We start from the raw sequence: 18,340 nt of genomic DNA, 5'->3' as shown, positions 1-18,340 counted from the left end.
ATCGCCATTACTAGTAAAAAAATAAATAAAAATTACATAAATCTTTCTTTTGTGCAAACCAATCAATATACACTTATTGTGATTTTACCAAAAATATGTAGCAGAATACAAATTGGCCTAAAAGAATGAAAAAATATGATTTTGAAATTATTTTTATTGGGAATGTTATATAGCAGAAAGTGAAAAATATATATATATTTTTTTTTCAGAAATTGTTGCTCTTTTTTTTGTTTATAGCGCAAAAAATAAAAATCGCAGAGATGATCAAATACTACCAAAAGAAACCTCTATTTTTTTTGGGAAAAAAAAAGACATCCATTTTTTTTGATACAGCTTCGCACGACCGCACAATTGTCAGGTAAATAACGTAGTGCCAAATCGCAAAAAACGGCCTGGTCATTAAGGGGGAAAACCTTCCGGTCCAGAAGTGGATCTCGCTGGCCACAACAACCTGTGTAAAAAGTTATCCGTACAACATTTGAACTCATATATGATGCGTAAATTTGGAGCCTGCGTCACTGATTACAAATTATTGACATTTACATCTCCCCCTGAATAAGTCATTAATGCTGTGGCAGCGCAGGCACAGAATGACCTAGGCCTTCAATCGTTCCTCCATCTAATTTTTGGATCGAAGGATGTTGGGTAGTAGGGTGCCAACATGGCCAACCACTGATCAAATTTCAAGTTTCTGATGAACCGGCCAGAATTCAGTCTACGTATACCTGGCTTAAGCCTGTTCATTCTTTAGGATCCAACCCTTTTTTTCATCCAACACAGTCCCTTTTCTAGGTTTCATTTATAGAGCTGTAGAAATAAATGTACCTTAACCACCAAAACTTTTTTATTGTTCTAACCATATATTAGAGACCACTTTGTAATATGTTCTTTTTCCTAATGTCAAACAGTACTATGAAAGAAATGTGAAAGTGTTGCCCATTCTAACTGGGGAACTGTTTAGTGAAATGCTTGGATTTGATGTGCCAATACTGTACATGCCTTGTAGATAATGGTATTGGGAGTTTTTGTTGATATTTTAGAATGGAATCTTCTGTCCCTGAGGAAGAGAATGATTGAATGAATCTTGAAACGCATTGGATACATGATGCCACAAGAACAAGCAATTTGTGGAATATAAAAGCCTTATAATATATGCAGTTTTGGAAAAGTACCACTATAATTGTTATATGTTTATTGATGTCCTTCAAGCCAACTATGGTCTATTTGTGGTTTTCATTAATATGTATTTTACCAGTTTTGTATTCGATTTTATAAAAATGTCATGTTTCGTTGGTTTAGTTACCAACAAAATCCCATAAAGGGTAAAAATACAAACTATGTAAATAGGCATGGTGGCAACCTCTTCCAAAACAAAGTGAACAATACAAACAAACTGTTGAACTGTTTGATCCTTTAACCACCTCTGGACTGGAAGGTTTTACCCCCTTAATGACCAGGCCTTTTTTTGCAATACGGCACTGTGTTATTTTAGCTGAAAATTACACGGTCGTGCGGCGCTAAACCCAAATAAAATTGATGTCCTTTATTTCCTACAAATAGAACTTTCTTTTGGTGGTATTTAATAACCTGTGCAGATTTTATTTTTTGCACTATAAACAAAAAAAGAGCAACAATTCTGAAAAAAAAAAAACCAAACAATATCTTTTACTTTTTGCTGCAAAACATTTCCAATAAAAAAATAAAAAAAAAATGAAAAATCAAATTTTTTGAACATTTTAGGCCAATATGTTATCGCGTCTACAAACTAGGGGAAAGATGTATGTAATTTTTATTTATTGATATTTTTTCCTAGTAATGGCGGCGATTAGTGATTTTTAGCGGGACTGCGACACTGCAGCGGACAGATCGGACACCTAACTAACATTTTTGACACTTTTGGGGGTACCAGTGACGTTACTACAGTAATCAGTGCTAAAAATATGCACTGTTACAGTACTAATGACACTGGCAGGGAAGGGGTTAACACCAAGGGTGATCAAAGGGTAAATGTAGGGGATGCTAACCGTGTGGGGGATGGACTTGCTGGATGAACACGCGCCCCCCCCCCAGCTGTCTCACGAAGCGACGTACAGGTACGTAGTTTCGCGGGACAGAGTCGACCTGCCGCTGTACAAGTGCGGCGGCTGGTCGGCAAGTGGTTAAAGTATAACTAAAGGCAAAACTTTTTTCTTAGTTTAGAACAGTGCAGAGGGATTAGAACACTTGACAGTCTTTATTGCGGTCTGTGCCCCCGTTAAGGGTATTCACCCTCTCTATTTGTCCTGTTTATCATTATCATTGAAATTAAAAATGAAAGAAAATCCCAAATTTTGTGTTGCCTGCAGAAAAATAATAGAGGGAAAATATTCCAATCTGGGCACTATTTATGGTGACCTTGGAGTCCCCAAGAAATTCCACTAATTTACAGGGATTTCCTCTCACTTCCTGTTTGGATATGGGACAGGAAGTGAAGGTAAATCTCTGCAATGGGACATAGTTGGCGAAAAAAAAATGTATAGGGGTTACAACCCTCCTTTGCAAAATGAAAAAAAAAAATGTTTTGCCTATAGTTCTACTTTAAATTTTAAACCCAGATCCATGATGGAATGTCGTTGCTACAAGGTAAACAGCTATGTAAAAAATTGTACTGTATTTAAAGTGAACCCATTGGGTATTTTAAACACATTTAAAAGACCTACATTTTATCAGATATCACAATGGTCATACTATTCTCATTAGCCAGGAACCCCTGCTCTAAGGGCCTCCAAAAACTAGTTTGAGTATTTTATCAAAACTTTACTGACACCAATTGTCACTTTCCCTATTCAAATAAAGGACCCTTATTGACCACTGATGTGCTCTCGTTGGAGAGGGTAATGGCAGTTGTAAGGGTTAGATTTCACAGGCCACCTAACAGGGACAGTGGGAGTGTACTTCCTGACATGTATGATCTATACCTTACTCTTTCAGTTCTTCCTGCATTGGTAATCCAATTCTGATTTCCAAGGCAGGTTTGGATCTGAATAATGGCTGGGGGAAATATCTTAGTACTGACAACTTATTTTTCAGCAGGTTTTCTGCATGTGAAAGACAGCAAGGAGTCTGCAGACAAAATTCCAGTATCTCAAGAACTCATGCTCTAACATCAATTACAGACAAAATGTACCGGGCAAGGGGAGTTGGTGCACAATAGCAAAGCCTGGATTAAAACTGAAGAACTGAGAAGGTAGGTTCTGCTTTCCATGCTTTTTATTTATTTTCAGGCTTAATTTTCAATGTTGACTGAAAGGTACCTTTAAGGCTTCCCTGCATGCACTGGGGGCTTTCAATGGCCAAATATTTTTGTATATATAAGGGTCCTATGTATGTATAAAGAAGTTGAGGAAGTGGGCAGAACCAGAAGGATAAAGAGAAATAAACAAGAATATTTTTATACTTGACACATTTTTACCATTGTAAAGAATAAAATACTTCCTATAATATTTAAAAAAAATGAAAATAACCCAAACCAGCATCCATTCCCCACCAAGAAAGTAAGTACAAAATGAATTTAAAAGAGTTAAAAATTGCAGAGAAACTGTGAAAAAATGAACAGACACCAATGAGAATAGGAAAAAGCAAAAAGGAAGGGGCAACAAACGAACATATACTCAGTTGGGTGTATGTTAGAGTATAAAGAAAAACTGTCTGAGTGGGTAACTTTGAAAATCATGTGGAACTGAAAGGCAAGGCGAGAGTGCTGCTATGAAAATCTCAACTTTTTTGCTATAAAAGTCAAATTTGGTCTGTATTTGGCCTACATTTCAAGATACAACAGACACCAGGCAAGGTAGGTGGAAGGGATAGGCCAAACTTGACTTTTGCAGTCAAGATTTGTATATAATTGCAACTGCCTATACCTTTTAATCTACTGGTTGTTTTAACATCCAGTTTTCACTGTAGCTTCTGATCAATATTTAATCATCTGATCAGTTTAACTTTTACGGGTTTGTTATAGGTCAGGGGTGTCCAGCCACTGGCCTGCGGCCTGCATGCAGCCCAACACAAAAGTGTTAACTTGTGGCTATAAATGTTCACACTGGTGGGATTCCAGGGATACCATGTTTGATATAGCACCCATGGCAGTGGCCGGCACAGACAAGCAGAGCCCAGGAACATCAAAAGGAATTCCTGGGATGCCATGTTTGCAGTAGCACCAGTGACACATGCAGAGACTCCCGCTAGCTATTGCCAGCCAAGTAACTACCACATGTCTGGATCTAGGGAGGTGCTGGGGTGGGTTGTGCCCCCCGAGATTTCAGTTGCCCTCCCCCCTCAACCCCTGTCACTTTGTCATTCTGTCATCCCTGCACTGTACACACAGCACATAGTTGAAATCCAATCATCTGCCTGACCTTTTCTGCTTATCAGCTATCTTAGGTCCCATTCACACTTTGCAATTTTGAATTCCGGGCAGAAGACTTCCTGAAGACACCATGTTCAGTGAAATGCGTAGAAGCGCACGCTGCTGTCATTTCAGGTTCTTGTGTGACGCCACATTCCGGTCCTAGACTTCCAGTAATTGGAACGCACACTGGCTCCTGCGAGCGGAGCGGGGGAGCGTATCCATACTAACTACAACTGTATAAGCTGGTGCCGGTTATATAGGCACTTTTAAATGTGAGTAGAAATTTATTGTGCATTATGTGGAAACTTTTAATTAATAAATACTGCATGATATACATACTATAATGGTATAATTTATCTTGGCATCTTCCCAGTTTGTTGCTGAGTCATTGGAGAAAAAAGTGGGATCTATAGATGAGGACACCAAAACATTCTGTTACAGAGAAATATTGAAGAAACAAGTGCTTTAAGTCCTTCTTTTAACTAGGGGTCTAATCCCTGTGGTGAGTTTGCATTTTAAAAAAACCCGTGGTAAAACACAGGGTGGAAGGAGAACAGAGGAGGCAACATTTGAACTACACAATCTGGTGTTGGGTTTAACTATTGGACTTTTATATTATTTTGTGAACTTTTTGTTATTTATATTTGGGTTAATGTTACAGTACATTAAAAGGTTTCTTGAATTAAATTGAGGGTAGAAGTGGTAGCAACTTTACTTTGTTCATATAGAGATTTTTATAAGTGGTATAAGCACTTAAAGGGGCAGCTTCACTTTATTGTCTGTTTGGGTTTTTCTAATCTTTTGGCTTGTCACAATATTACCCGTATTTTGGAGGTTGATGTGTTGGCTAAAGGGAGGTGCCATCTAAAGGTCTTATTTTGCACATCCTGCCTGGAGTTTACATGTTCTCCCTGTGCCTGTGTGTTTCCTCCAGTTACACTGGTTTCCTCCCACACTCCAAAGACATGCTGGTAAATTAATTGGCTCCTGTCTAAATTGGCCCTTGGATGTGTATGAATATGAGTTAGGGACCTTAGATTGTAAGCTCCTTGAGGGCAGGGAATGCCCTTAATTAGATGCAAACTATAACTGAATGACATTGAATTTGCTAAACCACTGCATATCTTAAGCAACTGCCATTTAATTTAATAAAATACTTGTTTCATTTTATTTAATATAGGTACTTATATAGCGCTGCAAATGTATGCAGTGCTTCCCATATATATTGCACTTTATGTTAAAGTGCAATATATATGCGAAGCACTGCATACATTTGCAGCGCTATATAAGTACCTATATTAAATAAAATGAAACAAGTATTTTATTAAATGAAATGGCAGTTGCTTAAGATATGCAGTGATTTAGCAAATTCAATGTCATTCAGTTATAGTTTGCATCTACTTTAAGCATTTATCTTTAGTATGTTGTACCACTGTATCAGATACATTTAGGGACAAAACATTTTTTTATCAAAAACAATTTAAAAAAATTAAAAAAAAAAAAAAAGGTTGGCTTTTTTTTTAGGGAAATCTGTTGTTTTTCAACTTGTGAAAATTACATTACTATCCCTGATAAATAATGTAAACTGTATTGTACAATGAGGCTGTGAACTGTAAAAGGATTCTGGATTCTGGAATCTGTGAAATTAGCATTATTAATATTGAAAGTACTATTTTACACACCTTGATAATTTGCACAAATCAATCCAAATTAATTCTAGTTGCAAAAAATAAATGATTGCAGCCCTTGATAAATAAATTTCCAGAATAATAATTTCAGTATAGATACTTAGGTTTATTTCGGACTACATATTTTATGTGTTATGTTTCTATGGTCGTACACATATATGTTCTTTCTTACTCCTAAATATTTTTTTTTTTTTATTTAAATGAAAAACTCATAGTATTTCTTTCCTCATTTTCCCTTCTTTTCTTTCTGAGATAAAATGTGAATGGAAGTAGAAGGAGACCAAACTTGACCCTGCCATTAATAGGTCTGTTCATAATTCAATGTGTTTGTGTGGATGAGCATCCATGTGGAAAGCTGCAAGCCTGAGAGACAGAAAGGCTCTCTCTTTAAACATTATCTGACCCCATCCACTCCATTCACAAAAGAAGGGCTTACGTAGCCTTGCGCTGGAAGAAAACGCGCATTTGCCATTGTGGCCACATTTCAATGTTCCCGTCTTAGTAAAAACACAGCATGCAGTAGCAATGTATACAGGGATGGGGAGGATCTGAACTACATGAGGAGAGGTCCAAAAAAAAGACTAGAAACAAATCTGTGGTTACTACAACAAGAGAAAGGGGGAAAGAAAAGCAAAACTGCTATTAGAAGGCTCCAAATGCACCACTGATTCAGCATGGTTCGCTGTGATGAATTCAAGTAAAACTATAGTCAGAATTCAAAATTCATATATATACGGAAGTCAAAACAAAACATTAAAGCAGAATATATTGTATAATAGTTTAACCACTTCTGGACCAGAAGGATTTACCCCCTTCATGACCAGGCCATTTTTTGCGATACGGCACTGCGTTACTTTAACTGACAATTGCGCGGTCATGCGACACTGTACCCAAATAAAATTGATAACCTTTTTTTCCCACAAATAGAGCTTTCTTTTCGTGGTATTTGATTACCTCTGCGCTTTTTATTTTTCGCTCTATAAACAAAAAAATGAGTGACCATTCTGAAAAAAAAAAACAATATTTTTTACTTTCTGCTATATAACATTCCCAAAAAAAAAATTAAAAATCAAAATTTTTCATCATTTTAGGCCAATTTGTATTCTGCCACTTATTTTTGGGTAAAAAAAATCCCAATAAGTGTATATTGATTTGTTTGCGCAAAAGTTATCGCGTCTACAAACTAGGGGAAAGATTTATGTCATTTTTATTTATTTATCTATTTTTTACAAGTAATGGCAGCGATTTTAGCGGGACTGCAACATTGTGGCAGACAGATCAGACCATTTTTGACACTTTTTGGGGGGACCAGTGACATTACTACAGTAATCAGTGCTGAAAATTTGCACTGTTACAGTATTAATTAAACTGGCAGGGAAGGGGTTAACCCAGGGGCGATCAAAGGGTTAAATGTGTCCCTAGGGGGTGCTTTCTAACTGTGTGGGGGCTGTATTTACTAAATGAACACAGAGACCTGTGTTCCTAAATAAGAGGAAGACAGGATTGCTGTGTTCACAACTGACAGAACATGTAAACATGGCAGACCACCGTTCTGTCTCCACGAGGAGCAATCGCGGGTGCCCAGCGGCAATCGCAGCCCCCAGACCCACTGATCGGCTTCCCATGTGGTGAATGGGTGCTAGCGGTCCTGCAAAGCGATGAACAGAGCCGACCTGCCGCAGTAAAACTGCGGGCGGTCGTTAAGAGGAAATTATTCTAATAGATCAACTGAATCCTCATTTCATATTAGAGGTTGATAATACTGTTCCTTCTGCAGGGAAATTACTGCAGCATTGCCAGCCTGCACTACTGCTGTAGCTGCATGGACTACAATGGCACGTGAGGACATAGGGAGTGGGCAGGCAATCGGCAGTGTCACTGCTGACAGTTCACCTGTTCCCCACTTGTCATCAGAAAAGTCATGGCCATTTCATCCCAAATCCTGTGTGGGTGACGGTGCATTGTTACTTGTATGTGTTTTATCTGCAGTACTTAGCGGGAGATGTATCAGCAGCTTGTATGGCATATGGAAATAATATCTTATCTTCAGAAAAAGGGATTGAACTTTGAAAATTGCAATAACATGGCTAAAATAAGGATCCTGGTCTTTGTTCTAAAGCTTTGTGAAGTAAGCCTACAGAACTAAACAGTCTCCTGGATCTTAAAGCCTATCTCCATGTTTAATGTCCCTTTAAATGGTTTGTTTGGACCAAGCTGACCCAGGTGTGCTTGCTGGGCACGCTGTATTACCTGTATGTGGCCTTAGCTACATACAATATACAGCGTTGTGTTCCAGCAGCAAGACGGGAACTTCCCATCCCACTCCTGGAAAAAAATAGAGTCAGGCTGAGCACTGCTCAGCCATTTATGGGAAGCTTTGTATTTTATGAATGAATAACAAGCTTTCTCTGATTGGCTGAGGTGGAGAGGCAAATGGATGACATCACAATCTCTGTCTCAGTCAATCAGAAGAAACTTTGTATTCATTCATAGAACTCAAAGCCTCCTGTGAATGGCCGAGCAGTAGGACGTTCTCGACTCTCAGTCAGGACACAGCATTGTAGCTGAGGCCACATGCAGGTAATACAGTGCGCCCAACAAGTGCACCTGTTAGTGCGGTAGTTTGGAATGGGCCAAGATGACCCACATTAACTACTAGGCCTCATGCACACTGGATGCTATAAAAATGGCAGTAGCGTTGCCGCGTTAAAAACTTGAGTTTTTCCGCTTTTTTGTATTAGCGTTTTGCAGCGTATTGCCACACATTTTTCTGTGTTTTTTAGCAAGCAAATACAACCTATAGTATCAAATACACTCAAAAATGCCGGTTAGCTGCATTTTCCCGCGTTTAACGGCATTACAGCCTTTGTACAGCTCAAAAACTCCTCTCAAAACCCACTAGTTTTGAGGGTTTTATCCAGCCAGAAAACACCCCAGCCAAAAAATGCTGATAACAGCCTATGTGTGCATGGATACATAGGATAACATACTGGGGAGTTTACTGGCTGCAGAAAAAAATGCCGGAAGCCAAAAAGAGCATCTGTAAAAATGTCCAGTGTGCAGGGGGCCTTTAACCACTTGCCAACCAGACACCACAGGTGCGCTTCCATTCGCCAGCGGGGAAGCTGATCCACTGGGCCACCGGGCACCCGCGATCGCTCCCCGTGGAGAGAGAACGGCGGTCAGCTGTTGTAATTACAGCAGACCGTTGTTCTCTCAGCAATTAACACAGAGCTCCTGTGTTCCTCCTATTTAGAAACACAGGTCTCTTCTGTTGATTGCATAAGCCCGCCCCCCCCCCCGCAGTTAGAAACACCCCCTAGGCCCACATTTAACCCTTTGATCACCCCTGGGTTATCCCCTTCCCTGCCAGTGTCATTAGTACAGTAACATTGCATATTTTTAGCACTGATTACTGTAGTAATGTCACCCCAAAAGTGTAAAAAAATGTCAGTTAGGTGTCGATCTGACCGCTGCAATGTCGCAGTCAAAAATCGCTGATCATCGCCATTACTAGTAAAAAAATAAATAAATAAATAAAAATGACATAAATCTTTCCCCTAGTTTGTAGACACGATAACTTTTGCGCAGACCGATCAATTGTGTCCGCCAATAATGATTTTAGTGTATTTTTTGTGAAAATATTGTTTTGATATTTTCGGGGAGTGGGGGCCCTGTTGGGTAGGCTGTAGGGGGCCCATGATTTCTAACAGCAGCCCTGCCTGCCTCCAGTCGCATATCTGACACAGGAAAAGAAAACCACATTTTATTATAACCTTAAACTATAACACATGGCAAAGGAGTAGTAAAGTGGAAAAGCACCATCCATATATCTTTAACAGTAATTTTATTGCATCAAGATTTCCTACTGTTCAAAAAGTGTTCAGAGACCTGCCGCACACTATCTTCCAAAATCATGCATTTTGTATTATATTTTTATATAAGACTTTTAAGTATTTTGCATAGAGCCTGTCACCACCTGCTGCTTTAAAGTGGCTGTAAACCTCAGTCATGGAATCTGAGCATAGCACACACAGTATATCTGTAGTGTTTACTTATCTCTCTCCAAAGCTCCAATGTGTTGTTTCTCTCAGGTGCTTTGTTCCTCTGTTATCAGAATGTCTCACTTCTGACAAGTTTTCCTGATACATAAGATAAATTTATGTCAGGGAGGAAGCTCAGAACAGAGCGTGTCTATTCACAACCTAGTTCTTCTGCTGTATGAAGGGGGGCTTGTTCCTTTCTTCCAATCAGCTCTCACACATTGTAACTGCAGTCTCTCAGCCCCCCCCCCTCCTGTGCTCCTAACAGATGAAGAAGGATTTGAATACTTTTCTGTCCTTTTGAAGGGGTGTAGGGAAGATGAGACTGCAGAAAAACAAGTAAAACCTATGTAGGAGGATTTGTTTTTTCTTTGTGTATCATCTGAGGCTATTCACTTCACTATATATATGTGAGGGTTTACAGGCCAGGCAGGAAACCTGGATTCGGAGTACTTACGAAAACCCTGCCTGTTGCTGATGACTTGCTATGCAATGACTTTTAGTGCCGATCTTACAAGAAATTTTGCATTGCTGTTGGAACACTGTGATTATGTATGGGTTTGGGGGTGGAGTTTCTCAGCTACCCGGGACTCCCTTCCTCATTGGCTGAGACAGCAGCGCTGCGTGATTGGCTCCCGCTGCTGTCATTCAAAGTCAGTCAGCCAATTAGGAGAGAGAGGGGGGTGGGGCTGGGTCGCAGCTCTGTGTCTGAATGAGCACAGGGAGCTGTGACTCAGCTTGGATGCTCCCATAGCAAACTGCTTGCTGTGGGGGCACTCAACAGGAGGGAGGGGCCAGGCCACACACCATACCCCCCCCCCCCCCGCAGGACCACGGCAGGAACCCCGCCCCCCCTGCTCACTCACCCTCCCTGCCTGGACATCTGCTGCAGCGGCGGCTTTGGCTCTTCGGCCAATTAGGAAACTGGTCTCAGGACCCGCTTCCTGATTGGCCAGGAGGAGGATCTGTGTGACATTAGCGAATATTCATTCACTATTGTCACACAACTGGGTGGGCTCGGGGCGCAGTGTTCTGCTCCCCGAGCCCACCCTTTTTTTTAGCCTATTAGAGCCTCTGGCTCTAATCACATGGTTAAAAAAAAAAAGCCCCATTGAACTCCATGCGTCCGGCGCCCTGCATGTAGATCATGGGGCCGGACGCGTGGATAGGGGGGGTCCCTGCGCCCCCAATGCACCACCCGGGACTGATTCCAATGTTTCTCTTCTCCCTCATTTTTTCTCTATCATTTAGCTAATGTGAGGGGCAGGGGAGGGTCAAACAAGGATGCTATGCAGGTGACTGACCTCCTTCTTATCAACTAATTATGCCAATGGTCGTTAGGACGCCGGCAGTTAGAACGTTGTAATTGTGCAAAATGAAAACCTTTTCTTGAAAACAATTTTTGGGCAATTTTTAGCCATTTTGCCAAGGCACCCCTGAAGGAACCTCAAGGCATCCCAAGGTGCCTGGGCACACTGGTTTAAAAAGGCTGCTGTAGTGCACAGTAATGGTTGGCACTCTGTGCCATGTCACTCCTTTACAATGGCATCCCGGTATACTGGTACAGTAGGTGCCAACACACCTGTACTGCAGTGTACCACAGTGTACATACCATGCACTGTGGTGCACCCAGAATAAAAAAGGTCCAGTTTTCTCTCTATTGCTGTATGTTAGCAGTCCATATAAAATATGACATGGGAGTGGTAATGCAATGGAATGCGCAGGTGTGAAAGGGCCCAAAATAATATTCTGTACCCACTTAGGCTACCAGAAATGCTGTCACTCACTAAGGTGGCTGCTGGTCCACATACTGGACCTTGGGGATCTCACATGATAAAACTCAAGTCAAAGCAGATTGTGTATAACTATAAGAAGATTCAAAAATGATAATCAGAAAAATATATTCAGGATAACAGTTTTGTGTTTAAAGAAAAAAAAAAAGACATTAAGGACATGTATTATTCATTAACTTCTTCTCATTTTAAGCTTCTGATGCTAATGGACCAAAATTGGCAAATACCGCTTTTACCAAAAATAAAAAATAAATTGTTATCCGCATTTCTGGAATCTGCATGAAATAATATCCCATTTTTTCCCGGGACCAATCTTGTGTGATTATTTCATTTATAGACCGTGCCTGTCAACTACCCAGCATGGGTGCTGGGAACGAGTCGATTTGGTTTAACCCTTTGCATTCCACGAGGTACACGTTCCATTTCCCAGCCCTCTTCCTGCACTGCAGGGGACAGAGTATCCCTTTTACATAATAGTAGCTCTACCCTTGCAAACTAATTGCGACACTTTGAAAGAAGTGAAAATAATAAGCCTCTCTATAAAGACAGCACAATATGCTCTAAAAAGCCTCTCGGCGTGACACTGGTCTCATAATATTTAAAAAATTTCATGCATTACTTTTTTCCTCCTTTTTTTTTTTTTCTTTCCAACTTTAATCGTACTTTTTAGCCGCAGATAAATCATAAAACACATGGCAGGGAAATTACTAGTTAAGATCGATTTTCTGCCAAGGATGCAAAAGAAAAAAAAAAATCAGCACTTGGATATGCGAATGGTGTAATGAACATTAAGATGGCTCTTTAAATGTCAATGAACAATTCTCATAATTTTGGTTCAGTTGGTAAATGGAGAATAGATTGATCTCCATCTTACCTCTTCATGGACCAAATAAAGTTCCTCTTCTGTCATGGACAATATTTCCTTTCTGCTGATTTCATCAGTCTGACCGTTCATGTAATGTTCAAGCTGAAAAATTAAAAAAAAAAAAAAAACATTGAAAACGACTTGCAGCGAGGCAGCACTGAATATACAATAAAAGCCAGCTAACTAAATTATAAGGTGGTAGCACAGTAGGAATGCTTATAAACCGAGATTTCAAAGCTTTCAATATTACCTGAAGCAGAAGAGGTAATGATCTTGTTTTAAAGCCTATACATTGTGAATCCAACATTTGCATTTGCAAAAAAAAAATGCCACAAAAAGAGAGTTATTCCTTGAAATTCTATTATTGTAACCAATTTTAGTTATTGAATCCCAAATGTGGCAAGCAGCAGGTCTATAACATCTAAATTTAACTATAATCAGTGATAATTTATTGTCAGGCAGTATTAAATCCAAAACCAAAATTGTAATATATTACGGCTTACCAATCATTAGATGTGGTGGCTGCATTCGTTTTCTTTTTTTTTGGCTCTGTTTTCAACTGGTGATCTGTCCAGTAACTCACCTCCTGTATTAGAGTGCCCCCACTCTGGAGAAATGAGCACAGGGGGGTAATTTGGACAGCAGCATTGACAGTCTTGGGGGGAGGGGGGTGTTAGATGTACTAGCAGTTTTATATGCACTAACAAATTGAAGCAGGGTTCTTACTAATATTGTATAAGCATTTACAGCAAATATGTAAAAAAATGTACCAAGGTATATTCCCCGCGCCAAGGGTATCCGTATCAATGTTATAATTGGATACTGATGTGAAAGAGAGTATATAAGAATAAATAAATAAAGTGAATAGTGCAGCAGCAGCTGTAGGTTATAAACGCAACTCTGAGGACGTCACAGGAAGTGACGAAACGCGTCAATTTGGAACGCATAGCGTCAACACAGTACATCAGGTGGAACGCAAGCCGGAAGCACCGCTCGCCACTCTGCAGAGAGGACTCGCAGCCCGCACCAGCCGACCACTGACCACCACTGCTTTTAATTTGTACAATCTCCTGCTTTTAAAACCCACTATTGTGGGTAATAAACTAATCTTTGATACTACACCATCTGGAGCTTCTTTTCCTTTGCAATTGGCCCATATCTCGGTGTGAGGAGAAGCCTGTTACCAGCCCATACCAGCTCATAGGAGTTTAAAAGGGAACCCATCTCAGCCCAGGGGGCAATTAAGCACGAGTGGTCCTAGTGCTGTAAGGCATATAGGACCCACTGGTTCTGGTAAGTGATTACATCTACCCACAAATCACGGTGAAACGGATTGATGTCACAGAATTTATAGACACCCATGCTTGAGCACTTGCACCTTTGAATCGTTGAATTATACAGTCACAAAGGACTCCTTTGATTACTTTCAGCACTACAGTCACCTAATTTTTTTGGACTATATTATATGTGACCAGTCACAATATATTATTTGTTTGCTTTTGAACATTTATTGTCTTTATTTATTTATTTATTCGCTATTTATTTAATTTATAAAGTCCCTAATTTAAATATTGGGGCATATATTATTTACAAGATACTAAAATTTCTTTGGTAATAGCACCAAGTATTCAGCAAGCGCTGTAGTGAGCTCTTTGACCTAAGAGCTAAATATTTGCATTTACAGCAAATAGTTTGTATTCCTTTTGTGATAAAGGTTTTACATAAACAAATAAAAGCTGATTATTGTAAGCACCCCTGCTAGTGTTAAATGGTTGGTCTCATCTCTGTACCTGATACATTCTGCTGGAGAGCTTGTTCTTTTGAAAAACAACAGACTTACTGGCTGGATCACCAGATGAAAAGAGAAGAAAGATAGCATAACAAAAGAAAACGAATGCAGCCATCACATCTAGCAAATGGTAAGCTGCAATATAATAAACATTTGCTTTTCGCCTTAATACCACTTGAAATAAATTGTGTACAATTTAAGAGATTTTTTCTTTACTGAGTCCAAGCAAATATATACAATAATTTAATGATACTTCAATTGAATGTATACACAATTAAGACAAAAATCACTTTGCAAAGTGCAGTAACCAACAGCAACCATTCAGCAGGGAACGAGTAAGAGAATTTTTGCATTCTTTTCATGAAATTGGAGGGACTGACAAAATGGAATGTGCAACTTTTTTAAATACATGATAGTCAACAGGGAACTTAAAAAAAAAAAAACAATTTTAAACTTCCTTCTAAATTATTCCCATTATTTTCATTTTTTATTACTATACTTTTTTTTTTTATTGGGCAAGTAAAACGTGTATGACTGTAACTTGTTTACATATAATGCATGGTCATTTTCTGCATTTTGAAAAAGCATAGATAAGAGAAAAATATATTGGTGTTGATTTACTAAAGGAGTCAAGACTGCTCACTTTGCAAAGTGAATGTTCACTGAACTTAGTAAATAAGATGAAGCTGTCCTTACTTTGAATACCCAATCATGTGCAAGGCAAATAAAAAAAAAAGGAATTTTACTGGCACATGACAGAATAGGCTCATCAAGCATTCATTTTGCAAAGTGAGCAGTCTCAACACCCTGTGTTAAAAAAGGCCTGTTTACACCAATACATTGTGTTATGCTTCTCTACTGAAGAAGCCCAATGAGTGGACGACGCGCGTATAGGAGGGAGGAGCCGAGCCCGTGATGTTATGCAGCCACTGAGATCTGGGCAGAGTCTTAAGAAGACGAATGTGAATGTGACTACAAGCGTTTTTGATTTTACATTTTGTAAGTGTTTTTTATTATGGGGGCTTTTAATACATTTTGTTCAAATGGAGAGCACTATGTAGTCTGCCTTTGTACTTGCATGAGGATCACAGAGCAGTAAGAGGAGCTTGCAGAGCCGAATGCCAGGAGAGGAGATTGCAGGAGTGTCTATATACAAATCTGATTGATCTCATCTGTGAGGTGAGCAGGTTTTCCAGCCGGTGGTGGTGTGCACTTTTTGGTGTCATTAAGTGATTGAAGAACACTGCGTTGGATCACTTTTTATATTGCTTTTTTTTTTTTTTTTTACACATGGACTATGTTTTTTTGGGGGGGTAGTTTTATGTATTGTTGATTTGAAAGGACTTTGATTGAAGACACACGCATTTTTATTATTTATTATATTTTTATTCTATTACTTTTTATGGTGATTTTTGGTTGCACAACACTGTAAGAATATTTATATTTTCCTATCTATTTACTAATGCTAGCAGCATGAGGATTAAAATTAATTAATGTTGATTGAGAGAGTGAAGTTCCACTTTAATGGCAAGCTGCCACATATACAGTATGCGTGTAACTGGGGTCCCCTGTTTGTGCTGGTAGCTCACTCGGCATCTCCCGCACAGTAACTGTGATGTCACCAGGACCTCCAGCACAGTAACTGTGATGTCACTGGCAGCTCCAGGCCACTGTTTACAATTGAAGTGCGCTGGGGCAGGCTTCTGATCAGGGGCGTAACTACAGGGGTTTCAGGGGTTGCAATTGCAACCGGGCCCCATGCTCCAGGGGGCCTGTGCGGCTCCCCTGTACAGCTGGATAGGAGGGGCGGCGGGGGGCAGCATGTAGAGAAATCACTGTCCTCCTTCTCCTTTTGTAGCTGCAGGAGGAAAATGGAGGAGATTGGTTCCTCTGTATGCTGCCCCCATCACTCCTATCCAGTTCACTTGTGTTCTGCTGACTCTGGGCCCCTGTGTGCTCCCCCCCCCCCCCACTGTGCTCCCTTTCCTCTCCTACTGGCTGCTGCAGGGATGTGTCATAGTAGAGAGCCAGGAATATGTAATTTACCAGCTCCTTCCTTTTCTGAATGGACAGAGTCATAGTCAGTAGCATTGTAAAAAAATAAAATAAAATATGAAAAAAATAAAATAAAATAATAAAAAATAATACAATGAAAATGCCAAAAAATAAAAGCTACTGACACCAGTGGGTGAACTTCCAGGATTGCAAAGGTCATACTTGCGACTGGGCCCTGGCATTCCACCACCGTGGGGAGGGCCCAAGATGGCAGGAAGGGGGCCCTCTGCAGAACTTGTGAAAGGGTCCCGCTGCGGGACCGTAATAAAGGGCCCCGCAATGAGAGTAAAGGGCCCCAGGATGAGTGGGAAGAGCCCCAGGCTTGAAAGGAAGGGCCCTGGCCAGGGGCCTGGAGGACTCTTCATGGTTTTTTGCACCGGGGGCCCTGAAGGTTCTAGTTACGCCTCTGCTTCTGATCATGTGATCACATGACAAGGAAGCCCACAAAACGCCTCATACACATTTTTAAAGACCAGGCTCCTGAAGGCTGTAAAGGTTTAAACTGTATGTATCCTAACCAATAACTTTTTATATACTACATTTTGGCCTGTTAAGTATACCATTTAAAGTGTTTTGGTATATCGGTTAAAAAGTGCAAAAATATATCTATTGATCATGTCAGATATTCGAGCTTTCTTGTGTTCTGTTCATTCTGCCTGTGTTATCTCAAGGAGTGTAGTTAGCCCTCCTAGTTCTGATCTTAGACTACAGAATAATAAGTGTCTGTGTTACTGAGATGGAGAATGGGAGGGTTTGAGTAGTTTAGCAAAGACAACTGGGCAGGTCTGACACCACTCAGTCCACCAAACCAGTCCTGTATGTTGTTAGCATACTATGGGACTTTTGAGCTGAATGCAGTCCTGTTTTTCTGTACTTGCAGAGTCTTTAGAAGGAATATGACTTTGGTAAATGTTCATGTATTGCAGCTATGTATTACATGTTTTCTTTTTATTGCCCTGACTTTAAAGCAAATATAAACTCACGAAAAAAGAAAAAAATAGCATTAGCATATTCAGTTTATTGGTCCTTGTAAGTGGTGGCTGCATTCTTTTTTTTTTTTGTTTTAAGCCTTTTTTTCCTCTTAACCCGATAATCCTACCATTAACAGACTTACTGTCCTAGGGTAACAACCATATTGAGTACCATTCCTAGGAAAAGGAGTGTGTTAGGACTACATAACAGTGTCTTGGGACCAGTACCGGGACAAGGTCATCTAGTGCCCAGGGCAAGGATGCCAAACTGCTCCCCCCTTCCCTTAGGGTTACGGTCAATGCGCTCCCCCATCCCTGCAATAAACCATTGAGCCCAGGGCAACCTCCCCTCCTGCCAACCCCTTGTCCCAGCCCTGCTTGGGACTGCATAACACATCCCTCACTGTTCCATAACAGAGGGAGGTGTTTTGTAGTCCACGAAGATAGCAAGGGACAATGCATGCTAAGGGATAACAGTCTAGAGCAGCCTTTTTCAACCAGTGTGCCCAGACACCCTGGGGTGCCTTGAGGTTTCTTCAGGGGTGCCTTGGCAAAATGCCTAAAATTTGATCAAAAATTGTATACAAGCCAGCTGGTGGATCAAGCCTGCATTTTAGTTACACAAAGCCACAGGTTTTCATAATGAACCCCCCCTCCCTCAGCACTGGGGCGACATTAGCTGATAGAGACATTTAGGGAAAAGAGAAACATTGGAACACTAGTCAGTACCCGTGTGCAAAGGTGTATTT

At 40.2% G+C, this 18,340-nt stretch overlaps 1 protein-coding gene across 1 annotated transcript in view; it reads right to left on the bottom strand.

The window, feature by feature from the left end:
- Positions 1-18,340, bottom strand: part of DCDC1 (doublecortin domain containing 1) — a gene marked incomplete at its 5' end in the record, with an annotated part of 647,338 nt that overhangs the window by 323,591 nt on the left and 305,407 nt on the right. The window contains one exon of the mRNA XM_082270964.1: positions 12,786-12,878. Coding sequence (XP_082127090.1) covers positions 12,786-12,878 — 93 coding nt within the window. The remainder of the gene's footprint in view (positions 1-12,785; positions 12,879-18,340) is intronic.

Source organism: Pelophylax lessonae (genome assembly GCF_965119305.1).
Source record: "Pelophylax lessonae genome assembly, chromosome: 10".
Lineage (NCBI taxonomy): Eukaryota > Metazoa > Chordata > Amphibia > Anura > Ranidae > Pelophylax > Pelophylax lessonae.
Note: the sequence above shows the minus strand (reverse complement) of the source record. Positions and strands in the feature narration are given on the sequence as shown.